At 36.5% G+C, this 26,824-nt stretch overlaps 1 protein-coding gene across 4 annotated transcripts in view; it reads right to left on the reverse strand.

Annotated features, from left to right (window-relative positions):
• Positions 1–12,546: 12,546 nt before the first annotated feature.
• QSER1 (glutamine and serine rich 1) overlaps positions 12,547–26,824 on the reverse strand; it is a gene marked incomplete at both ends in the record, with an annotated part of 65,852 nt that continues 51,574 nt past the window's right edge. For 2 of the 4 annotated variants that reach the window (XM_084244982.1, XM_084244979.1), the window contains 6 exons: positions 12,547–12,687; positions 13,564–13,659; positions 14,891–15,040; positions 16,357–16,454; positions 19,744–19,881; positions 25,725–25,942. In XM_084244982.1, coding sequence (XP_084101108.1) covers positions 12,547–12,687; positions 13,564–13,659; positions 14,891–15,040; positions 16,357–16,454; positions 19,744–19,881; positions 25,725–25,942 — 841 coding nt within the window. The remainder of the gene's footprint in view (positions 12,688–13,563; positions 13,660–14,890; positions 15,041–16,356; positions 16,455–19,743; positions 19,882–25,724; positions 25,943–26,824) is intronic. The other 2 variants (XM_084244980.1, XM_084244981.1) reach the window with 2 other exon arrangements.

Below are 26,824 nucleotides of genomic sequence, written 5' to 3' on the forward strand. Positions count from 1 at the left end.
ATTAAATCAATTATTACAAAATATTTATTGCTCTTTTATCCCAGGTACCAGAATGTGATCCAGTTTGTAAGGCTTGAAATTCATCATAAATCTGTGGGTCCACTAAGATAAAAGGGGGAGAGGTGAAGGAGTTGGGAGGTGAAGAGGTAAAGGAAAGGGAGAGGGAAACAAAGAGGCATATAATAATACAAAACTAAAATCCAAAATTAGGTATATTTTTCCTGTTTCTGGGAAGATGGAATAGAAGTACACATCCCCACTTGTCCTACTAAGTTGAACTAAAACCCCTGGATACTACATATAAGAAGACTCTGGGGCCTCCGTGGTGGCACAAGGGGTTAAGCACCCACTATAAAGCAATCTGCAGCCTCTGCAGCATGAGTTCGATCCTCGGCTAGCCAGAGAGAAACACACATGGCGAAAGCAGACCTCTCCTGTCTTGCCCGCTGCTCCCCTCAGCAGTGTATTTCAGTCAGTCTGCCTGTTCTGTTCCCCACTCTGTTTCTGGTGAATCCTCTCACCCTCCGCATCTCTGGCCGGTATCCCAACTCTTGTATGCATAAATAAATAAATCTTAAAAAAAAAAAAAAAAGACTGAAGGGTGGAGGACAGAAGGCAGACTGGGTAGGATTCTTACAATCCAGGAATGGCATGGTGATGAGTTTTCTTTTGCCTGGTAATCCCAGATTTAGAACTGAAGAAGCTGGCAATGCGGATGTGCCCAGGGACACAGGGAAAAAGCCTGCTCTTTCCAGCCAGATAAGTATGAAGACTTCAAGGTAGGAGAATTTGTTTTAGTTCTGACTTTGTTATTAACAAACTGTGACTTGGTAAACGCTTTCCATTGTCAGTGAGTAAGTCCAGCATTATGACTCCAAGCTGGGAAAGAAAAGGAGTTGTGCTTTGAGCAAAGTGTACTTTTCACTGCTTAGACTAGAATATTTGTCAGATAAAGAAGTGTATAAAGAAAAATTCTATAATACAAAAGCAATCACTCTTAACATTTGAGGCATCTTTAAATGTTCTTTTAAACAATGCATATATTTTATGTATTTGAAATCCTATACCATATGACTAAAATTTTTCACTTGCATATATTTTGTTTAATGTTAAAACATATTATAAACATCTTAGCCACATTCTCTTTTATCACATTAATATACCAAACTGCACTTGGTCATTCCATTAGAAAATACATGGTTTTTATCCATTTGAAGCCATCTAAAAATGACTCAAAGCAGTTTTATATTTAATCTTTCTGCTGCATTTAAATGTTTGTTACTTTTAGTTTACATTTCTTTGGGACATTGACTGACATATTTGATAAAGCCCTTAGAAGTAAAGGGTCATTTGGAAATATAAAATGAGGGATTCCTGTGTTTTCTGTTTTTAGACAAGGCCTTGCAATTGTATGCAGAAATGAGATTTTAACAAAATTCATAAATATTAAGAAAGTCTCATAGAAGAAGTAAATATTAAAAGGAAACTATAAATTAGGACTTCAACAACTAAGATTGGAATTACAATATTGCTTCTTTCGTAAATCTTGTTTTCTGATGTTTGTGTCATGAGACTAAATGAAGCCTCCATTTAACATGATTCTTCATAATTAAATCAACATTTATTGGGGAATGCTTTTAGAATAGCAGAGCAACTTTTAAAAATCCGCTCCAGCATAAAGCCATGAGGTTACTGGCAATGGCCTAGCTGAACTTTTTCAGAACTCTGGAAAGTGACCAAAGCCTTGTAACAACCTGAGGGCAGTTTCTTCAGAGTTGTTTAAACTCTGACTGCTATGTGCAGAGTGAACTGAAAGAAAACAAGTTGGGAAGGGGGGAGAATAGCAATTCATAGGCTATCCTAGTAATTCTGACAGCTGATGGTGCTTTGTGGCTTTGTTTGGGGTTTTTGAAATTTTTTTGAAATTTTTTATATTTTTTTTAGTATATGTGCTGCTGAAGCAAGCACATTTTTTATTCTATTCTATTTATTTTTTAATTTTAAATTTTTTTATTTTTTTGGTTTTTGATTTTTTTAAATTTTTATTTATTTATTTTTTGGATGGTGCTTTGAACCTATAAAATGACAGCTGGAAGAGAGAAATGGGGAAAGATAAGATTCATTTAGAAACTGGCTATTACTGCTTTTGAGAAGTTTAGATTATATGACGAGAGAGTTTCACTGCAAACTGCAAACCTCTGAAAATACTAATGCAGAAGAAAAAGGTATATATAAACTGTTCTTGCTTCTAGATAAACCAGAGAGATAATTATAATGCAATCAGTGATAACTGGACTGGTTTTCAACTTTTCTTTTTTTTTTTTTTTTTTTTAGATTTATTTACTTATTTATTTATACAAGCACTGGATACAGTCAGAAGCGCGGGAGGGTGAGAGAATTAACCAGAGCCAGAGCGGGGAGCAGAGCAGGCAGAAGGACCTAAGTACACTGCTAAGGAGAGCAGCGGCAGCAGGAGAGGTCTGCGCACCATGTGGGACCCTCCTCCGGTGGCAGTGGCCAGGGAACAGCCGGGGATCGAACCGGCGCTGCAGAAGCTGCGGGCAGCTTCGCAACCCAGCACTCAACCGCTGTGCTACTGGGGAGGCCCTCTTTTTTTTTTAAGATTTATTTATGCATATAAGAACTGGGGTACAGGCCAGAGGTACAGAGGGGTGGTGAGAGGATTCACTAGAGACAGAGTGGGGAGCAGAACAGGCAGATTGACTGTAATACATTGCTGAGGGGAGTAGCGGGCAACAGGAGAGGTCTGCTGAACCATGTGGGTAGCTACCTGGCTGGGGATCAAACTCCTGCTGCAGTGGCTGCAGATAGCTTCATAGTGCTGCGACTCAACACCCTGCGCCACAAGGGAGGCCCTGGTTTTCAACTTTTCTATACCATAGTTGACATGTCAATGGCTGGTATGGACTGAAATTTTTGCTCCCCAAATTCATCTGAAGACCTACCCCTCCATGTGGTAGCACTTGGAGATGGTGCCTTCAAAGTAACTAGGGTTAAATGAGGGCACAAGAATGGCGGTCCTCACTTTGTGATTAGTGACCTTTGAGGACACAGCAATAAGGCAGCTGTCTAAAAGTCAGAAAGAGATTTCACTAGCAGTTGACTCTGCTGGACCTTAATCTGAAATTTCTAGCCTCTAGAACTGAAAGTAAGTTTCTGTAGCTTAAGCCACCTATGGTATTATTATAAGGCCCAGGGAAGATTAATATAGTGACTTCCGTCTTTCGCATTTGGATGGCAGAGTACTTGTTCATGAGTTGCAGGGACATACTTAAAGAAAGGCAAATTTTTGCTTTCAAGTTTTTCTCTTCTGAATGGTGCTTTAATATAATATATAATCTTCTTGATAGTGAATTGTTTGAAAACTCCTGTGATAATGTTAATGCATTTGCATTAGCCTTGGTTGTGAATGATCCTAACTTCCTGAAACCTACTGAAGTCAAATAACATTTTCTTGTAATAAACTCACTGGAGGACTGACATTGAAAAGGCCTACTACCAATTGGCCCATTAACAGTTTTTAAGTTATTGATAAAGAATCTATGTAAACAAGACTAATTTTAGAAATTCATTCTAAAGCCAGGTTCTTTCTGTTAGACTGTTGCCAGTGTTTTGAATTCTCCTGCTTCATTGCTTAAAGAAACCTATACTCTGATGATAGCCTATTTATTTTAGTGCATTAAATGGATAAAATATAAGAATTAGGAGAATGGACTCTGGTCTGTTGAGAAGCATTGTGGGAACTGGGAACGTGACATGTAAAGTGGCTATTATAAGGGATTTTTTTTTTTAAGATTTATTTATTTATGCATACAAGAACTGGGGGTAGGCCAGCGGTATGGGGGGTGAGAGGGTTCATCAGAGATAGAGTGGGGAGCAGAACAGGCAGATCCACTGAAATACACTACTGAGGGGAGCAGTGGGCAAGATAGGAGAGGTCTGCTGTGCCATGTGGGTCAGCTTCCTGGCCAGGGGCCAAATTTATGTTGCAGTAGCTGGCAATTGCTTGATAGTGCTGTGTCTTTAACCCCTGTGCCACCAGGGAGGTCCAAGAGAGATGTTTAAAAGACAGATAGAGAAAGCACGTAATATACCATCAACAGTAGAGCATTTCAAATTACTTAGAGGCCAGCTTAAAAACACATTAAGCTGGGCCTCCCCAGTGGCTCAGTGGTTGAGCGATGGGTTGCGAAGCTGCCTGCAGCCTCTGCAGCACCGGTTCGATCCCGGGCTGCTCCCCAGCCACCGGAGGAGGGTACCACATGGTGCGCAGACCTCTCCTGCTGCCCGCTGCTCCCCTCAGCAGTGTACTGCGATCCTTCTGCCTGCTCTGCTCCCCCTCTGGCTCTGGTGAATTCTCTCACCCTCCCGCAATTCTGACTGTACCCAGTGCATGTATAAATAAAACAAACAAATAAATAGATCTTAAAAAAAAAAAAACAACAACAACACATTAAGCTGATTTCAGGGCCTCCCCGGTGGCGCAGTGGGGTTGAACGCAGCGTTGTGAAGCTGTCTGCAGCCTCTGCAGCGTGGGTTTGATTCCCGGCCAGCCAGGGAGAGACCCACATGGCGCAGCAGACCTCTCCTGCCTTGCCCACCGCTCCCCTCAGCAGTGTCTTTGGTCCATCTGCCTGTTCTGCTCCTCACTCTGTCTCTGGTGAATCCTCTCACCCTTCCACGCCTTTGGCCTGTACCCCAGTTCTTGTTTAAAAATAAATCTTAAAAAAAAACTGATTTCAGATAAACTCACTTATATTCACCTGTCTATTTAACATACCTATTGAGTGCCTATTCTGTAAATGATTTTGTGCTGTTAGAGATATCAAGACTATATGGGAAAGACCTTAAGTACTTTTTGACTGGTGATATATCAGTCCAGTTTCTGATTAATATTATACAAGATGAACTAAGTGCTGCTAGGGGGTGTGTATAAAATATGTGCTTAATGATTTTGATATATCTTGCAAATTAGTAAAAGACAGTAAATAGAGCATTCTTAATATACTGCTATACCTCTTTTGGTATAGCCAACTGAATCACTTTACTTTCTCCCAACATTCTAGCCTTTATCCTTACCTCACTTTTAGGATGAGAACACAGATCCAGATTAGGTTTCACATGATATGTCTAAGGATAGTGTTAGTTTAGTGGTAGTACTGAAGCAGAAACTATTCTCCTGAATAAAAACTGGTATTATGCCTTCTTCCTTGTCCACTGTTAAAAGTCCTCCCAACCTCTAAAACTGTTCAGTCATTACTGAATCCATGAAGCCTTCCCTGCCCTTCAAGTAAATGAACTCTCCTCTCAGAGTATTTTGCTCATAATGAGTGTATTTTTTAAAAATTTTTTTAAGATTTATTTTTATTTATTTATGCATACAAGAAATGGGGTATAGGCCAGAGGTGCAGGGGGTGAGAGGACCCACCAGAGAGAGAGTGAGGAACAGAACAGGCAGATTCTACTGAAATACACTGCTGAGGGGAGCAGAAGGCCAGACAGGAGAGGGTCTGCTGTGCCATGTGGGCAGCTCCCTGGCCAGGAATTGAACTCATGTTGCAGTGGTTGGCAACATTTTTTTTTTTTTAATTTTTCTTTTTTTAAAGATTTATTTATTTATTTATTTATTTATACAAGCACTGGGTACAGTCAGAAGCACAGGAGGGTGAGAGAATTCACCAGAAGCAGAGCAGGGAGCAGAACAGACAGACTGATGAAATACACTGCTGAGGGGAGCAGCGGGCGGCAGGAGAGGTCTGCGTGCCATGTGGGACTCTCACCCAGTGGCCGGGGATCGAACTGGCGCTGCAGAGGCTGCAGGCAGCTTTGCAAGCCAGTGCTCAACCACTGCACCACTGGGGAGGCCCAGCGATAGCTTGATAGTGCTGAGACTTGTGCTACCAGGGAGGACCCAATGAGTGTATTTTTTAATTAATCTAAGTTTTTTTGTCACTCTAAACACATTAAAAATAATGTATTTGGGCCTCCCCGGTGGCGCAGCGGTTGAGCTCTGGGTTGCGAAGCTGCCCACAGCCTCTGCAGCGCCGGTTCGATCCCCAGCTGCTCCTCAGCCACTGGAGGAGGGTCCCACATGGCGCGCAGACCTCTCCTGCCGCCCGCTGCTCCCCTCAGCAGTGTACTTCGGTCCTTCTGCCTGCTCTGCTCCCGGCTCTGACTCTGGTGAATTCTCTCACCCTCCCGCGCTTCTGACTGTACCCAGTGCTTGTATGTATAAATAAATAAATAAATAAATCTTTAAAAAAAAAAAAAAAAAGCAATGTTTAAAAATAATGTGTTTAAAAATAAAATAAAAATAAAAATACTAAGAATGCTAAAAAATGGGGGCCTCCCTGGTGGTGCAGCGGTTGAGCGCTGGGTTGCGAAGCTGCCCGCAGCCTCTGCGGCGCCGGTTCAATCCCCGGCTGCTCCCCGGCCACGAGAGGAGGGTCCCACATGGCACGCAGACCTCTCCTGCCGCCCGCTGCTCCCCTCAGCAGTGTACTTCAGTCCCTCTGCCTGCTCTGCTCCCCGCTCTGGCTCTGGTGAATTCTCTCACCCTCCCACGCTTCTGACTGTACCCAGTGCATGTATAAACAAAACAAACAAATAAATAAATAAAACATGCCTCTATTAAAAAAATATATATTAAAAAATACTAAAAAATGATGGCCCTATATTTCACTTTTTCATAAAAACTCACCTATCTTTATAAAACTCTTGTATTGTCACTTTTTACCTTCTAATGTTGCAATTACTATTCTTTACTAAGGTCTTTAATGCCTTTATTGCAAAGTCCAGTGAAGACATGCCTGTCTTTTTTTATTTTTTAAAGATTTATTTATACATACAAGATCTGGGGTAAGGCCTCCCCTGGTGGCGCAGCAGTTGAGTGCTGGACTGCGAGGCTGCCCACAGCCTCTGTAGCGCTGGTTTGTTCCCTGGCTGCCCGGGGAGGGTCCCACCAAAAAAAAAAAAATCTGGGATCTGGGGTACAGGCCAGAGGTGCCAGGAGTAAGAGCAGTGGGTGAGATAGAAGTCTTTTGTGCCATGCAGGTCACCTCCCTGGCCAGGGATCAAACTCATGCTGCAGTGGCTGTGGATAGCTTTATAGTGCAGAGCCTTAACCCCAATGGCCACCAGGGAGGCCATGACTTGCCTGTCTTTACCTTTTTAATATTCCCTGTAACTTTCCTTTCGTACATCCAGTTATTTATCAAATATAGAATGAAAATGTACTATGTTCCAGACACTGTGCTAGATGCTGGATTACAGTAGTTAAAAAAAAAAAAAATTGGGTCTGATCACCAGAAGATAAGATCAAACAGAAGAGCGCCCACCAATCAAACCACCACAACAAAGTGTCCTAAATGCTGCATTAGATGAATCACAAGGCATCTAATCTCGAACTAAATTAAAACCTAATCTGGTTCAATGGAATGATGTTAAGTGGGTATCTGAAGAATGAGAGGTGAAGGAATTTCAGCAGAGGAAACATGAAGAACTGGAGGTAACAAAAATATGTTTATTTAAGGAATTTAAAGAAGTTCCTTCAGATAGGGCCACAATGGGAAAGGACAAGAGACCTAAGGAAGGCTTATAGTGTGATAGTTTGGATGAAAGGCAATAAAGTAATGGAAAGGCTGTGAAAGGACAGGGGAAATTAAATACTGGCAGCAGTTTAAGGAAAACATCTCTACCACGTCCATTATTTTTTATTTTGCTAAATAATTTTCAATGTTGACTTCAGATACTTTAAGGAGATAAATTTTTAAAAATACGTATTTGCTTTGGGTGAAAATAAATTCTCCCTGCATTATGGGTAAATTAGATGGAAACTTATTTTTACAAAGCAATTTCTTGACTCCTGATTAACATCACAAAAAGATAAGGTTTAACAATATACTACTAGGTAACTGTATCTTTTATTTGAAACCAGGTAACTCTAAATTATTCATTGCTAACCTAACAACAGATATATATAACCTAAAATGATCAATAATCTAGATTGATTCTACTTCACTTTGAAATGTGGTGTTCAATTTTAACACGGGTATTTGTGAAATCTACTTAATGTCATACCACTTACAAAATGGCCAATCCATTAATCTTGTTTTGAAAGATTTATTTATGCATACAAGAACTGGGGTGTAGGCCAGAGGTGCAGGAGGTGAGAGGATTCACCAGAGACTGAGTGGGGAGCGAACAGGCAGATGTACTGAAATACACTGCTGAGGGGAGCAGCAGGCCAGACAGGAGAGGTCTGCTGTCATGTGGGTTAGCTCTCTGGCTGGGGATCGAACTCATGCTGCAGGAGCTGGCGATAGCTTGACAGCACTGAGACTTTAACCCCTGTGCCACCAGGGAGGTCCCAAAATATTTAACATTTAAAAATATTCTATGGAGGGTAAGGCAGAACTTTAGTCTGAAAATTAAAGGATCAGCCAGAACAAATGCCTTTTTACCTATTCAATGGTGTCTATAAATAAAGTATTAGGATTAGCAGTGACTTCTAGCTATGCACCATTTTCAAAAACATTAGAAAGGTGACTTTATGAATTTATATTTCTTTATTTAAGGGCTAAAAGTAGTATTTGCCACAGAAACACAAGTATTTTCTGAGATTGTCAGTTGAGGCTGACTTAATCATTAGAGAAAATGATGGTGGATTGTGTAACATTTGTATCTAGTAACTTTAAGATTCTAACAGGAATATGTGGTGTGTGAGCATTCTATAACGATGTTTTTGGATAATACCTCAGTTTTTAATTTTTTTCTTTCTTTTTTTTTATTTTTAAGATTTATTTATACAAGAACTGGGGTACAGTTCAGAGGCACGGGAGGGTGAGAGAATTCACCAGAGTGGGGAACAGAACAGACAAACAGACCAAAGACACTGCTGAGGGGAACAGCAGGCAAGGTCCGCTGTGCCATGTGGGTTTCTCCCTGGCCGGCCGGGAATCAAACCCGCTCTGCAGAGGCTGCGGACAGCTTTACAGCGCTGTGCTCAACCTGCTGCACCACCAGGGAGGCTCTCAGTTTTCAATTCTTAAAAAAAAAAAAACCAACAACCAAGCCCCAAACATTCTGATTTCGTTGCTTAAAAAAATTGTTTTCATTTTAATGATCTGAGTTAGTAACAAACAAATATACAAAATTGTCTTTCACATTTCCATACATCATATTATGGACCACTTAAAACTCTGGACTACAAATGCAGGTTTCTTTGTAGCCTTAATTTCAATTATTGTCACTTATAAATAAAGGTGATTTGTAAAAACATGCATTTGTGAACACAGATGCCAAAAGTTGTACATGTAAGTTAATGCACAACCAATAATGTACATTGTTCATTTGTGCAGTTATATGCCAAGAGTAACTGACATAGAAGCAGTTATCCTGGGGCATTTCACACTATTTGAAAAGCATTTCTGAGAAACAGATGAAAGTACAATCTAAAACAAAAATTGTATTCTACAAATACAATAAAATTCACAACTTGCACATCTGAAACAACTTTTAGGACCCAAAGCTGACTCAATAACCCAGCTGCTATATTGGTTTCTGGTTATATCTCTAATGTCATAGGTTGGAAAGTAGCTGCTTTAATGAAAATAAATATATATTAGAAGTGAGACCTAAAAAAATGTGAGTAAAGCTTTGACAACAGCACTAATGTATAGTCATCAGTGTATTTTCATTTGAGAAATCTAAAGGTATTCTGAACATCTAAGCCATTTTAAGATTTTCCATTTTACCAATGTTTTCTATTTGATAAAATTATAGAAGATGGGGTATTTCTATTGTTGATTTACTATGATAATTCATAAGTCATTATAAATTAATACCTTAATAGAGGACCAAGTTAATAGAAACTGGATTATCATGAAAATAAGAACAAGGAGGCCCAGTCTCCAGCCACTAAACTGAACAGGCAATAAACACCAACATTAAGTGATTTTTTTACTATTAGTTCCAGATACCTGTAGGTAGGAAAAGCCAATCTGTCTTTAAAATGTTTTCCTATGTTGTGGCAACATGTGCTTTATTTAACTATCTACCCCTTAAAATTATTTCTATATTATAAATTCCAAAGACCTGGCAAGAGATGTGAATGCTAACCAACTAGGTATTTATTCAAGTCACACAAAAAAAGGACTCATGTATGGTTGTCATAATATTAGTTTCCCCTTTTCTCTAAGATTTGAGGTTTGATGTCTTTGCCTAGTTAAGAGAACATAGTAGAAAACAATTGGGTTTCATCCAGGCATCTCAGAGACTTGGCCTCTGATATTGTGAAATCTCTTGTTATAACTAAAATGAGTACAACTGGAAACAATTTGAGGGCAACAACAGTTAAAAGGAAATGGGATATTTTCTACAGGAAAACATAAGATCAACTTTAAGGAAACATTTCTGTTTTCCATGGGCCTTACAGAAAATAATGTGACTAGTAAGTTCAAACATGTACTTCAAAGTTACCTAAATGTATGATGGCTTTTAAAATATTTAAGCCATTAATGATTCAGGAAAGTAAAGGGAAGTTATGTAAAGATAAATACTTATAACACTCTATTAGGAGACGCAGTTATTTTCTCTTCACTTTGGATAGAAACCAATTCTGTCCAGAGTCAGTATCAGAAAGAAATATGGCTGCTTCCTACTCATTCACTTAGCAAAATTAATTTTGTGCTACTGATTGCTGATATTTTCTCATTTGAATTAGACAAAATGAATCTAATTGGTTACTTTTGTTTTTGAAATAAGCTGCCTAAAATATTTTTTTAAAACAACTGCAGAAATGAAACATTTAACCCTTGAGTGAAATTTCTGTGGGTATTTTGTCTGATGGCAGCTACAAGGATTGTTGGATTAAAGATTATTGCTTTTAATAAAAAAACCATCAGAAATAAACATGTAAGCTTAACTTAAAAAATCATTTTTCAACCAATGCTATGTTTAATTCTCAAATCAAGTCACATGTTACCTTCAATTCTTTGCCAGTTTACTGAGTTTTTAAGTGTAAGAAGTTAGCCTTTTTATTAAAAATCAAGACAACAGCAATATGGGCATAAGCACATCTTACTTGGGCACCGGGCAGTAATACTGCTTTCTTGCTAAGACTTAAGGCACTAAATGGTGGTAAAATAAACAAAAGTATGATGATTAACAACTTCTTCAGATAGATCCTAAAACGGAGATCATTTAGGACACTAGTAAACCTTTTTCTCAAACAAATAAGGCATCCTGTTGGCAAACACAAATAAAACACAAGGTCATGTTGAACCTAATACATTCACTGTCTCAGCTAATCTACTTGAAATACTAGCTAATAAACTAAAGAAAGCTACAATAGCATGTATAAAGGTTGGAAAGGCACCAAAAGGAGAACTCTACGACTTCCAGTTCTAATAGGTAAGCTGTGTTTAACACTGCATGTAGTCTGATTTTCAATTTTATTCTTTAGGATGTAGAATGTGGCTAGAATTTTACTTCAACAAATCAGTTAATCAAGTACAAGTTTACTAAGAAATTTATTTTAATGTATTAGAAAATTGCTGCAGTGTGTAACACAACCTCATTCATAAAGCTAAACTAATTCTGGTACTGAATGCATATTCTGGATAATACTGAAGCAAACCTGTATAAACAAAAATGGTTACCTCAAGATAAAATTCACAATGGAAATTCAATATATAACTAAATAAGATTTACTGAAAATGAAAGTGTAGCACAGATATATCAAACATAATTATAACCACATTTTTTCTTGTGAAAAATACAACTATTAGTGAAATAAAATGTACAATTGAAAAAAATTTCCAAAGGGAAACAGTATAAAGGAATATACTTTTCTTTGTGATAGGGAAAATAGTATGTCATTGTGTGTTTTTTTTTTTTATCACAATATAATTTGACACAAAAAAAGTCATAGAATTGCACCAATTCCACATCCAGTTTCCTGAACATGTTAAGAGTAGGAGTTCATAAAGCAGAATGAAGTTTCTGAGTTTTATATTTTAAACTGATGATATTCTCATACAGAATGTCACATTACATCAGATCTGTTTACATAATATACAATACTTTGTTTTGTGGCCAGACATGAATACAAACATATGCTTTCTGCCACCTTTCTTTTATTCTGGTACTTAGGGAAAAAAATCAAGTTACTTAAGTGTTATCTCTCTAGCAATAAAGAAAAATTATATTTAGTGCATGCTTTATCATTTGTCAAAAAACATTTCTGAAAATAAAACTCAGTTATCCAATGGTTTACAAAATAGAAAAGTCATTCAGTCAGATAAAAATGTGGTGGGATGTAGGTCCATTTCCAAAGGACTGACTCTGTGGGTAGCACCACTGTTCTTTAGCAGAGGTCTGGATGCCAAGTCCCAGGATCACAGCAGGTGGCCTGCAGGAGACCATTGCCTGATATTCTGTTATCTGACACCCCAGACCCTCTTTGACAACCCTTCTCCGCCATTTCATTAGTGCTATGAAATCTATGGGATTTTTGTGGAAATGTTAGGAACATTTCTGCTGTACATGATTTAGAAGTTCTCCAAATTTTTCAAATAGGTCTTCCACCCATTTTACATTTTTCATGCAAAGTTGAACAATTTCTTCCTGTCCTAAATCTTCATTTTTTTTCTGCACGGAAGAAATCTAAAATAAAGATAATTGCCACATTAGCTTATGCTTATCACTTTATAAGTGGACAAAACTTTCTCAATTCCTTTCAGTGGTGTTAAAAGCCAAATGACAAAATTTGGAATCAATTCTGCATTTCAGAACATTGTGAAAACTGTCAACTATTTTGCATGACCATTTTTATTTCCTCCTTTGCTAGATAGAAGTAAGATTTTATGAACATCTTTCCATACCAATACTGAATATATAAGGTATAACCTTGAGCCTACCTAACCTTTTTTAACTAGAGAGAGAGAAAGAGTGCTAGTCAGAAAAAAGCAGTACTACATAACCATCAGAAGTCTGAGGAAATCAGGCCTTCTATCCCACTCATAAAATGATAGTACTGTCATACATATTTTTTTTGAGCAACTTAAGTTATGAATACTTAAAAGTTACAATTAATTTTAAATAATTTTTTTTCATATAGCACCCACATTTCACTGCAGTTAAGGGATAAGGTCATTCAAATGATAAGGCAGACAGTGAGATAGCAAAAGTGTAACTAAAGTGAATTAAAGTAGGATCATTATGCATTATGAGAGAACATGCAATAAAGTGTTTATTATGGCAACGTGAAGCAAGCCCTAACAGCTTAAAAACATTACCACTTACAGTTCCTGTGAGACATGGTAAGGCTCAGTTTAATCTGAGCACAACATGTAACACAGACTCACAACAAATCTTTCAGACATTATTTACAGGAGAATACAGGACCATATACAGAGGCCCATATATATATATATATATATTTTTTTTTTAACAATTCTCTTATATTAAAAAATACTATGCTACAGTCTACTTGAGTTGAAAAACATACATTCCTTTTGAAAATAAATGGGAAAAAATTACCTCATCTTTACATATCAGATAAACATGGTATTTATAATGATGGAGTGAATGATACAAAGAATACAACTGTATTTTCTCTGGATCAACAGCAAACTCCTATAGAGAGAAAAAAATTTACAGATTATTTCACGTATCATATGGGCTAAGAATACTTTTATGAAAATACTTTTATAAGTATTTACAAGTCTCAATGGAAATCGTAAAAGTGCCTTGTATGGATAATAGCTTGTATTAATATGGGTAAGAGGTTTATGCAAAGAAGTTAAATTTTAAAATTTTCATTCTTTTCCTTGAATATAAATATATAGTGTTTAGAAAATTTTGAACATTGAAAAATGTAAACAGTAAACATAGAAAATGACATAAAACAATCCCATGATCTCATGTTTTAGAGAGAAATATGGTTTACAGAATGTTATACACTTACCCAGGTTTTCCCCATGTTTAACATATCCATTAATAAGACTGATTTTGTAATGGGAAGGGAATCATACTATATATATTGTTGTGTAACTTTATTTTTTATAACATGTTTTTTCTAACTAAAACTTGAGTATTTTTCTATTTATTATGTATATCCCTCCCCCAATATAAACAATAAGAAGGCAAGGATTTTTTGACCATTTTTCACTGTAGTTTTCCTGGTATGGAAAATGTACACAATAGGTACTCAAAAGCTTTACTGAAAGAATGAATGAATCTCTCTCTTCTTTTAAAAAAATATATAGTATTACATTATCTGGATGGCTTTTTATTTATCCAATCTCCCACTGGCTCTACATCACTTAATTTTTCTTACAAACAATTCTGCAATGCAAAGACATACATTTTTATGTACTTGTGACTGTATTTCTACAGAATACATTTTTTATATATTCTGTATTCATCTTATTGGGATTAGTATGTTGCCAAACTTTTCTGAAAAGGCAATAACACTGACTGTTTAAAATGAATGAAATTCAATTTTGAATATTTTGCAGATATGGAATCTTGCAGATATTGAATCTTCTTATGGAATGTAGGCATGTTCACTTATCTGTACACATTTGTATCCAGTGTCAAAAAAACCTATATAAAAACATAAATATAGGCATGGGATAACCCTTACTTATTAATCTATTAAAAAATATTTGTGAGCACTTATTATGTGGCTATACTAAGCCCCTGAATAAGATTGAGTCCCCATTCCGTAGGACAGAGCTGCTCATTCCTATCTGAAAAGACCACACATTTTACAACAATATAAAAAGTACTTGTTTTAATGCTATAAGCATCAGTTATATTAACGAGGGGAAAGGTATAATTACATCAATTAATATATACTTACTTGTGCAGATTTAGTGGTTTTAGAAGTCCTTAGAGTTTTCTTATTATAAGCTTTGCCATTCATTTTGATTTTAGAAATAGCAGATCCCCCATTCTTTGCTTTAGAGTCTCGAGTAATTATAGTTAGTTCAGGAAAACTTTCCAAAGCATTCTTAAAAATAAAGCAAAATAATTGACTTTAAAAGAAAACCAATCTAAATTCTTGCTATTCAAAATTTATTTTTTTAAATATGGGGGAAAAATACATAATGTGAGGAGATACTGATGGGTGTGGTAAATATAATATATACAGATATGTACATTTACAAATGTGGTGTGTTAAACATGGCCACAAATTCCTTGTAGTTCCTCCTATCAAGATAGGGAAATTATTTCCCCATCCCTTGAATATGGGCTAACCTTATGACCTGCTTCATGCAATAGCACATGGCATTGTGAAGATTCCTGAATGAGGCAGAGTTCTTTCTATAATGGCTCTCTGGCTTCAAGGTAGGGGAAAAAGGGACATACAAAAATCTCTTGAAGTTCTACCAATTAAACCACAGTTCAAATCCTGATCCTTGGCCCAATCTTACTATAATGAAGTCATCTGAGCCTGAGATGAGTATGCGAACAGAGGAAAACGTGAAGCACTATTCTTCTCTGGCTTCCCCAGTTCTCTTACTTCTTTTGACTACAGGAAAAGCAGTTGTGACATAAGATTGTAAAACAGAACTTGATGATTTTTCTGACCACCCTGACATAGTAGCTACCGCTGATAATTTAGTGGCCATTTGGCAGAATGAACTCCACTCCATTTTTGGAAAAGCCAGTGACATTTTTATGACCTTACCTATTTGACAAATACTGACAGGAAAGCTATAATTAACTGAATATTTGCAGCTAGATTTAACTAGTTTTAATACCGTTTTAAATTAAATTGAACTACCAGTATTTATTATTTTGACAGTAAATGGATTCAAGTGCTCCCATTATATTATCAGAATAGAATCTAGTTCTTATTCGATAAGCTCAACCTTTTTATAAATAGCTACAACCAAATAGAAAGAAAGTCAATCTTTCAAACTCTTAAGTCCCATACACCTGGTATTGTGACCCCCCCCAACAGTACATTTTTAAACAGATAATCTAATTTTTTAAAAAAGATTTATTTATTTATGCATACAAGAGCTGGGGTGCAGGTCAGAGATGCAGGTGGTGAGAGGATTCACCAGAGACTGAATAGGGAGCAAAACAGGCAGAGTACTGAAATACACCGCTGAGGGGAGCAGCGGATGAGACAGGAGAGGTCTGCTGTGCCATGTGGGTCACTTCCCTGGCTAGAATCAAACTCGTGCTACAGTGGCTGCAGACAGCTTCATAGTGCTGTATCTTAACCCCTTGCACCAACAGGGAGGTCCCTAAACAGATAACCTAATTATTTTTTTAGATGTAAGTTTTTGCTAATAAACCATCTGAAGGAAATACCTTGAATGACTGATCCAAATGAAGATTCAAAAGAAGTCTCTTTCGGTTATCATTCAACATGCTATCTATTTTTTTCATATGAGGCAAAAGTAGCTCATCTAAAACAAGATAAAAATTGATTGGAATAAGATATCTGTCAACACAAAAGCTTGTTAAAAATTCAACTTTTTCTCAAAACATTAATATATTAAGACATTTAATTCATTAACTTAAAGTATTGCTTTTAAAATACTGTCATGAAGCTCTCTGTCCACAGCTAACTTGAAAAGAGATTAATAATAGCAAGTGAGAAAGAAGCAGGGAGGCATGATTATAGGATCAAAAGTCCTGGGGTTTAACCCTGTCACTGCCACTAGAATTGATTAATGGTAGCGATGTGGTTAGTGGGCAAGTTGCCTAATTTCTTCAGACCTCATTTATCATCTGAACAATAGTGTTACAAAATATAAATTCTTCTAATATTATAAAATTTTATAAAATACTGTGATACCCTTAGTTCACTGTAGGGAAAGCAAAATGATTAAAATCCAATGTAAAAAAAAAAAATCACAAGGGAAGCATCAAAACAGTTATTTTAGAGAAGAATAAAAGTATGACAAAGATTACTACCCAAAACTTTGCTGCTATTCCATTTTGACCCCTCTGAACATTAAGCTCTTTTAAGAGAAGCACTTTCAGAATGTAAATTATTTTGGTGCCATTTTAAGTAAATTAGGTTACTAAATTATTTCTTAGTTTACCAGCACAATAACATATTTTTAATACTAATTACCTTTAATGACCTTTCTAAAAACATATATGTAATCCTCAGAATCCAATTCTTAATTTTATAGTTGAATAAAATTGACTTTATATATTGGAATACAGCACAAGGGCAGTGACCTGTGAAAGACGACTTCCTCAAAGTCCTTAGTGAGAAAGCTTTCTAAAGTCGCTGTACCACACCAGATAATTTCTTTGATCTTTCTAGTAGTGTTTAAATCTATTCAAATATGGTAAGAGTTTAGTTTTAAACTCTGCCGTAGTCTGCCAGCTGGGGTTGCCCTCAGACCTCCAAATGCCGGGAGCCTGAGAAGCATGACCCAGGAATGGTTCGCACCTTCAAAGTGCATGTTGGTGAACTTGAAGCCTGTTCAACTGTTGTTTGGTGTGTTTAATTCCACTAAAGGTGAACTCTGTCTCTGTGCTTGTGCTCTGCTGCGCTGGGAAGCGGACCCCAAAGGTGCTTGATTTCAGTAGCCTCTGGCTGCAAGTTGGGTGCCGGAGCAGCAACCTTATTCTGTCCTGGTGATGGGTAGGGACGCATGTGGTGTGTGTCCTGAAATCACTGTGACTCCTGCTTAAACTTTAACATTGACCAAAATGTATTGTCCTAATGCTAATGAATGTTCGGGGACTCACAAGTGTCTTGCATCCTTTTCTAGCCCCAGAGCTGCATTAGGAAAAGGAAGTCATTCTTCATGACTCCCCAGTTCTTTGCTATTCAAAGGACTGCACATTTGTTAGAGATTATAGCTTGGTGCCTTGGATTTAAAGACTAATTTTCTATGCTAGCTTTTATATAGAAGGCAGAGATTCCTCACAAATGAGTTCCTGCTCTTTTTCTGCACAAATGTCATGTGTTGAAACACTGTTAAAGCTCCAGGTAAATGTGTGCTCTTTGAAATAAACTTTGCAGCTACAAAAACAAAACAAAACAAAAACAAAACAAACAAAAAAAAAACAAAAAAAACAAACAAAAAAACAAACAAAAAACAAATATGGTAAGAGTTTGTATTTTCACAAAACAACTTTTGAGTATTTATGGTTACTTAAAAACTATCAACCCCCACACATTAAGTAGAGAAAAATAAGAAACCTATAATAGAAAAAAGTCATTAAGAACACAACTGCTCCCCGCCCCTGCCAAAAAGACCACAACTACCCAACAATTACCACTATTAAGAGATGTATAGTTATTATGCAAGGAGTTTTGAATGTGAGAAAATATTTAATGTGAAAAAGGCCAATCTGGGGAACTAACTATTGGGTTTTAATTGTGGTTCTACCACTAATGCATTCTATAACTTGAGGAAATACATCTAATCTCTTTGAACCTTAGTCTACATAACAAACATTTTATGATTTGTTTTATTTATTTATGCATACAAGAGCTGGGCTGTAGGCCAGAGGTGTGGGGGTGAGAGGTTTCACCAGAGTGAGGAGCAGAACAGGTAGACTGACTGAAATACACTGCTGCAGGGAGCAGCAGGAGAGACAGGAGAGGTCTGCTGTGCTAGCCCCCTCACCAGGGATTGAACTTGTGCTACAGTGGCTGCCAATAGTTTGATAGTGCTAAGACTAAACCCCTTGTACCACCAGGGAGGCCCAAATAAATGTTTTAGACTAGGTAATCTCTTATGTCTCTTCCAATTCTACATGACTTTAGAATGACTAATGTACTAATTATTGTCTCTGATTAAATAGTAAAAAGCAAATAACAAAAAGCAATGGGCCAAAAGTTAGAAGACTGAATTTTAACCCTCTCTCTGCTACTTGCAAGCTGGGGGCTCTTAAACAAGTCTCTTAACCTCTTTAAGCCTTAGCATCTTCACCCACAAAATGGCTAAGTTGTCCTGACATTAAAATAAAATATGTCAAAGAATGGAAATAGTAAAATAATATATATTAATAGGCAGTGCTGTTGAAGTATATTGTTATATTCTGTTATTACTGATTAATCTTCCACAATAGAAGGGTAATGGAAACAGGCTCATTAATCTTTTTATTCCTTTTAGGTGTCTCTGGTGACTGCCATAATAGCTAAAGAGTAAATATTAGTGAAAATCATTAGATCTATAAATTACCAATTTATTTCATGTATCCATTTTACCTCTTTTATTATAAGAAAAAACTATGAAAGGAAGAGTATAAAGGAATATTAATAAATATATACAAATATATAGATTATTTTACTGTTAGTCATTTAGAAAATACTCTGTGATGAGTCATTCACTGGCTACAAATATGGAATTTTATTCTTAACACCATTATTATCTGGTTCATCTTTTCAATTTGTGAAAAACGGAATATGTTAACATCCGGACCTGCAACCTTGTCAGTAGAATATCATGAGGAAGATAAAAATTCTAGAATTGGAAAAAAACAAGTTCACAGGAACATAATTTTTCCATTAGTAGGTATTGATAAGAATATATTCAATATAAAGTTGTTCAAGTATTCAGACAATTCATAAGACAATATAATTTTATAGAAACAGATCATGAATTTAACTGGCAATGCAGAGGTAGGTCTATGTAACACAAACCTGTTAAACAAGCGACTAACAAACAAGAATTTTTAAAATCCAGAAAGTACCACCACAAAGTACTACTTATCCAATTGTACCATTGCTCTTCTCCAAGGCTTGCATTGTGTCAGGATCCAAAGCAATGCTAACAAGCAATTCCATGTAGCTCTTAAAGGTTTCTTTCATTGCTCTTGTGTTCAAAAAACGAGTGACAAAGGGAGCTGGAGGGTCAAGTCCTGGGAGAGAGACAAGATAAAACATATTCTTTAATGACAACTTTAAAAACACTTTTGTGTATGAGTCAATAAGCAAATAATTCATAATTAATTTCTTCAAATTCAAGGTTCTCCCATCCTGTTTTGAAAAATACCCTGGGATGAGAGATTCTCAAAGTTGATTTGTGTCTCACAATCACTGGAGAACTTTTAAAACATAATACCAGATTACTGGACTTTTTAAGAAATCCTTCATGTGGGCCTCCCTGGTGATATAGGGCTTAAAGTCTCAGTGCTATCAAGCTATCACCAGCCACTGCTGGTCAGGGAACTAACCCACATGGCACAGCAGACCTCTCATGTCTAGCCCACTGCTCCCTTCACCAATGTATTTCAGTAGAGCTGAAATACAGCAGCAGTAGAGCTGCTCCCCACTCTATCTTGTAAAATGAATCCTCTCACCTGTTGCACCTCTGGCCTGCACCCAATTTCTTGTATGCATAAATAAATAAAATAAATCTTAAAAAGAAAAAGAGAAATCCTTCATGTAAGTCACCATAAAATTCTGGTCCAGAGCAAAAACCTAGTTTAAAAAATTCATGTATACATTATCCTTGCATGGAGATAATTTCACTCAAATTCAGTGGCAGGAGTTGCAAGATGAGACGTTTCAATGTTTACTGTTTTTCATTCAAATATACCACTCCTATCATAGCATTTAACTGCAGCTCTTAGAGCATGGTCAAACAATCAAGACCCCTAAGGTCCTTTTGGTGGTCTCTGATGTCAAAATTATTTTCATTGTAATATAAAGATGTTATTTACCGATCTTTTCCCTCTCTGTTGACATTTGTAAAAGTAATGTTAGATAAAACTTCTAGTGCCTTACTTAGGATGGGTTAAGACTGTGACACCAAATTACTAAGTAGCTATATAGTTTGCCATGAATTTATTATGTTGTTGCCATGCATTTGAAGAGGAAAAAAAGCTTAGTTTCACTTAAGAATAGTCCTTGCTGAAGCAGCAAAATTACTAATTGTATAAATCTTTACTCTTGATTCTTAACATTCTGTGTAATAAATGAGATACACACACATATGAAGTATAATGGTGATCTCTGTATATATAAATATACAGTTGTTTGAGTCACTTTTACCCCCATGGAACACTATTTTTATCTAAATCTAAAGAGATGACTGACACACTATGCTTATTCAGAGTTAATAATCAGAGACATTTTCTTTTCTTTTTTTAAAGATTTATTTATTTATGCATACAAGAACTTGGGTATAGGCCAGAGGTGCAGGGGGAGAGGGGAAAGGATTCACCAGAGACAGAATGGGGAGCAGAACAGCGCATTGACTGAAATACACTGCTGAGGGGAGCAGCGGGCGAGACAGGAGTGGTCTGCTGTGCCATGTGGGTTAGGTCCCTGGGCGGGGATCGAACTCATGTTGCAGTGGCTGGTGATGACTTGATAGCACTGTGTCTTTAATCCCTGCGTCACACCAGGGAGGCCCTCGGAGACATTTTCTTAAAAGTTAATGAAGTGAACTTGTCCCTTCAAGGAAAGCAATTAACAATATTTGTCACCAGTGATAAAATTTGAGGTTTCTTTTTTTCTTTTAAAGATCTTTTCTTTTAAAGAACTGGGGGGTAGGCCAGAGGTCCAGGGGGTGGGAGGATTCACCAGAGACACAGTGGGGAGCAGAACAGGCAGATGTACAGATATACACTGCTGAGGGAAGCAATGGGCAAGACAGCACAGTCTGTACCACACTACACTAGTTCCCTGGCTGGGGACTGAGCTCATACAGTCACTGTGAGCAGTCGCTGTGGCATCCCTGAGCCTTAACCCCTAGGCCACCAGAAAGGCCCAAAATTTGAGGTTTCAAGTGAAAAATTGGAATTCTGGAGAACTTGTAGTTACCACTGAGAGTACAACAACTTTCCAATATTTAAACACTTTATTGATTAAATCATTAATGTTCTAAAATGAAATGTACAACCAAAATGTTGAAATTCATAAAATGAAAAAAAAAAAAAGAAATTCATAAAATGCTTAGAAGAAAATATAGGGGGCAAACCTTCATTGCTTTGGCTTTGACAATAGATTCTAAATGATACCAAAACCAGAAGCAATTAAAAAAAGATAAATTTGGCTTCCTTAGAATTTCTAGTTTTTGCTCATCAAAGGATTAAGAAAATGAAATGTCAACTAACAGAATGGGAGACATTTTCCCAAATCATATACTAGGATAAGGGTTTATTAATTAGAATATATAAAGAACTCCTACAACTCAAGAAAAGCAGAAATGTCTCAAAAAGTGGGCAAAGGAATTGAAAAAACATTTTTTTTCCAAAGAAGATAAACAAATGGCCAACAAGCACGCGAAAAGACATTCAACATCATTAGTCATGAGGGAAATACAAATATTGGCACACTACTCCATACTCATTAGCTAGTAGGTCTTTCCTGCTATCCAAAAGTAGTTTTTATATTTGATATGATCTGGGAGGCTATTTTTTGAATCTAGGAATGCTGTCATTAGTAATTTATATGGAATAATTTTTGAGCATTACAGGACCCCCAAACCTCCACCAAATCATATCAAGTCAAATCAAGTGCTTGACATTCAGCAAAAGGGGAACCCTGTCATAAGCAAACAAACAAAAAAATAACAAGTGTTGGTGAGGATATGAAGAAACTGGAGTTGCCCCCCCCACCCCATGCATTCATCGATGATCGAATTGGTAAATGATGCAAGCACTGTGTGAAAGTTTGGCAGTTCCTCAAAAAGCTAAATCTATAATTACATATAATTACCATATGAACCAGCAATTCCTAGTTATATATTCCAGAGAGTTGAAAACAAGGACATCAACAGGTATTTTTTAGGCAAGTGTTCATAGCAGCATATTAAAAACAATCAAAAGACAGAAATAAGCCAAGTGTTCATTAATACAAGATAAACAAAATGAACATATAATGAATAAACATACAATGGAATAGTATTCAATCATAAAAGGAACGACATTCTGATACATGCTATTACATGGATGAACCTCTGATACATGCTATTACATGGATGAACCTTGAAGTCAAATTCAGAGAGAGAAAATAGATTTGTGATTTATAACCGCTGGGGAAGGGGAAGTACAGGGAGTTATTACTTAATGGTTATCAAGTTTTTGTTTGGGGTGACAAGAAAGTTATAGGAATAGTGAACATGTATAAGAATGTAAATTAAAAAATCCTGAATTGTATACTTAAAAATGATTAAAACTGACAGATTTTGTTACATGTATTTTCCCATAACTTTTTTCTTTAATTTTTTGAAAAATTTATTTATTTATTTATTTATACAAGCACTGGGTACAGTCAGAAGCACGGGAGGGCGAGAGAATTCACCATTGTCAGAGCGGAGAGCAGAGCAGGCAGAAGGACCGAAGTACACTGCTGAGGGGAGCAGCGGGCGGCAGGAGAGGTCTGTCCGCCATGTGGGACCGTCGCCTGGCAGCCGGGGATCAAACCGGTGCTGCAGAGGCTGCAGGCAGCCTTGCAACTCAGCGCCCAACTGCTGCGCCACCGGGGAGGCCCTTCCCATAACTTTTTAGAATGTTAAAAAAAAAATGAAATATGTACACCAGGTGAGCTAATGTTTTCATGTGACCAAGCAATGATGTTGTAAAATCTCTCATGGATAAAAGATAAATTCAAAGGGTAAGACAAACTAATAGATTTTTAATATAACAAGCACAAAAAGTTCAAGAAACTACTATTTATTGTCAAGTGAAAACTGTGAGTTAGCAAATAAAGACAGTCATAATTTCCTGAAAAGATAATTAAGATACTCACTCCCATTTCCCAACTATATGGTCTATATAAGGCTGGGGTTTCTTCATATGCTTTAACCCAAATGATACATTAACGACAAACCAAAAGTAGAAGCAAATATGAAAATGTTACTCTTCTCACTAAATACTTTTAGTTTAGGAAAATGGTTTTCTAAAAAAAACTGTTTCATATGTAACAGATTTAATTTAAATAAATAGTTTAGAAATTTGCTTAAATAGCATTTGGTAAATGTTATTGTGTATATCCCACATAAACAAAAATGTTTTGCAATCTTCAATTAATCTAAAGATTTTAAAGAAGTCCTGAACAAAATATTTGAAAACCATGTGCCTATAAATCTATTGGTTTTTATCCATATTGCTTTCTTTTTAAAAACACCAAAAAAATGCTTGCTTTACTGTTAGTGACACCTAGTGGTAAACTCAAATTACCAAGGAAAGAAAAATGTATCTTGATTGTCATTTGAGGAAGCTATATATTGAAGTGCAAATTCAGAACCTCAAGCTCTATTCTGAAGAGTAAGCAGGCATTCAAATGGCAAAAATTATGTGTATCTTCTATAGGTACTCACAGCACTGAATTTTTTTCTGAATTCTGATGTGTATACTTAAACAATTCATAAGTAGCTTAAAAAAATAAAGTAGACTTCTGCACTGAAGAATTTCAATTACAACCCTATTTCTATTGAAATATTCTCTGTGACCAGCTCCCAACCAATGGTACTTGTATCAGAAACTATCATGAATATCACCCTCAATACCCAATTCATTATTCAACCTTCTCCATCCCTACTGCAACTACTTAGGCTCACACTTTCAATTAATAACGAACCATGATGTCTTATTCAAATTTTATTATGGTGCTCCCTACTTAAATCCCTCTAAGGGTTCTCCTTCGTTTACAGGATCACAAATTTTCAGCCTTTGCATGATATACATAGCCTTCCATCATCTTCATTTTTTCCTGCCTATTTTCAAGTTTATGCTTTAGAAGAACACGGGTCAGTAAACCACCTCTATAAAGGATCAGATGGAAAATATTTGGAGCTTTGCTGATCAAATGTGATCCTCATAGCAACTATTCAAATCTGCTACTGTAGTGGGAAAGCAACTGTATGAAAATATATAAATGGATCAATGTTACAACAAACTCATTACAAAAACAGGTCACAAGTCAGATCTGGCTCACTGGCCATAGCTTGACAGCTTATGCTCTAGACTACTGAACTGCTTGAAATATGTTCCATATGTTACAAGTTTGATAGCTAACAAAATGTGCTGGTGTAGTCTTGGTTTTTACAACTATCACAAGTTTTAATTTCTAATATAGGAAATATCAATAGATATAACCTAAATAAATGCTTTTTGGTATCTTTAACAGTCTTTAAGAGTGTACTAGGGTGCTAAAGCAAAAAGTTTGATAACTGCTTATCTATTTCAATCTTACAATTTCATAAAAGAGAAAACTAAGGGGTAGAAAAGTTACTAAGCTTAGTCGGTGGCAATTGCTGGTTAATGGCAGATATGCAGCATTATAACATTAATACACGGATTCCAAATATACATGTTTGGGAGCATACAGGGTATACATATATGGAAGTATATACATATGAAATATACATAATGCATATTAGAGTTGCTGCTTCTTTGTCTTTTCTTTTTCCATAAACACAGAATCAGTTCAGAAGTAGGGGACTTATCTGATCTAATCCCTATCCTACCCAAACAGATTAAGTAAGATAACTGGCATTACTGAGGCCAGAACTCACCTAGATCTTTTTTCAGTTCACTATTCCTTCTATTTTACAAAGTAATATGTGTGGGCAAATGTGTTTTCAGTTAGTGTGTTCAGGGAATGTGAACTTATTTTTATAAAAGTCTAAGAAGTACTTAACTAGGTAGCCAAATCCTCCAATGAATAAAATTTTGAATTGTCAGCATCACTGCTCCTTTCCATTCATGTAGATAATCTAATGTTAAGTATTCATTTCATATGGAAAACTCACCCTCATCATCACTACTACTAGAATGGATCTCAGGAGATGACTCAGATTGGGATGATGAAAATTCTTCTTTCCATTTCTTCCGTTTCTTTGGTGGTGGCTCGGCCTTTACTTTTAACTGTTTAACTTTGGGTTTTGTGGAAGGGGCTTTTGTAGTTGTAGTTTTTGGTGTTGGAGGATCAGAAGTTTTACCACTGCTACTTGGCTTAGATTGAACAGTTCTGCAATATCACAAACATATCATTAATGCATTTAAATCCTATTAAAATAAATTAGACGAAATGAAGAGAATTATTGGTGAAAAGTTTAATTACCTCACTAATATCTCCAAATCCTACACATTTCCAACAATGATTCTCCCCAAATTCTCTTGAAATGTATACTTTACTGACATCCAATATTCACTGATTAGGTACTATTAATTCAATCTTTATTTCTCTCTCTTTACTCTTTCCCTAATGTTACGAACTCATGTTCCAGAGTATGAAGGCTATACAACAATGGGCTTCAGGAAATAATGCATGATAATGATTAAAAACTCTCACAGGCTCTGGTGGTGCCAGGTTTTGATGCAAAGACCCAAGGGCACCTGCCCTAGCGTCCCTCAGAAAGATTTGCTGTATGTTAGTCCTGGAGATTTAGGAGGATAAAAATTCTATCATAAAAATAAGGTTGGCTATTTCCAATATGTCAGATTCTTAATTACACTAGACCTTCAAATAGCACTAAATTGAGAATGTCTAGGATCACACCCCCAATTCCCATATAGATCACAGGGAGTATGGAGAGGTCAGGTATCTTCCAGATTCATGCTCCAGACAATAGACACACATTATATATAATTCTATTGTATACTTGCCAACTGAAATACAAGTCTGTTTTTTTCCTCAAAATTTCTCATTTCATCTTATGAGTGAAAACTAAATAACAGATTTCAGAAGGCTATCTTACTCCAGGTCACCAAAATCCATAACTCAAATTTTCTGATTCTGAATTCTCCCTGCCCCCCACCCCCACCCCCAATAGGGTGACACTAAAAGGACTCAGGGAGAGAAAAGAGTAACTGTTCCACCATGGCTAGTCATGAGCTTTATAATTCCTGT

This window comes from Talpa europaea (genome assembly GCF_964194135.1).
Source record: "Talpa europaea genome assembly, chromosome: 1".
Lineage (NCBI taxonomy): Eukaryota > Metazoa > Chordata > Mammalia > Eulipotyphla > Talpidae > Talpa > Talpa europaea.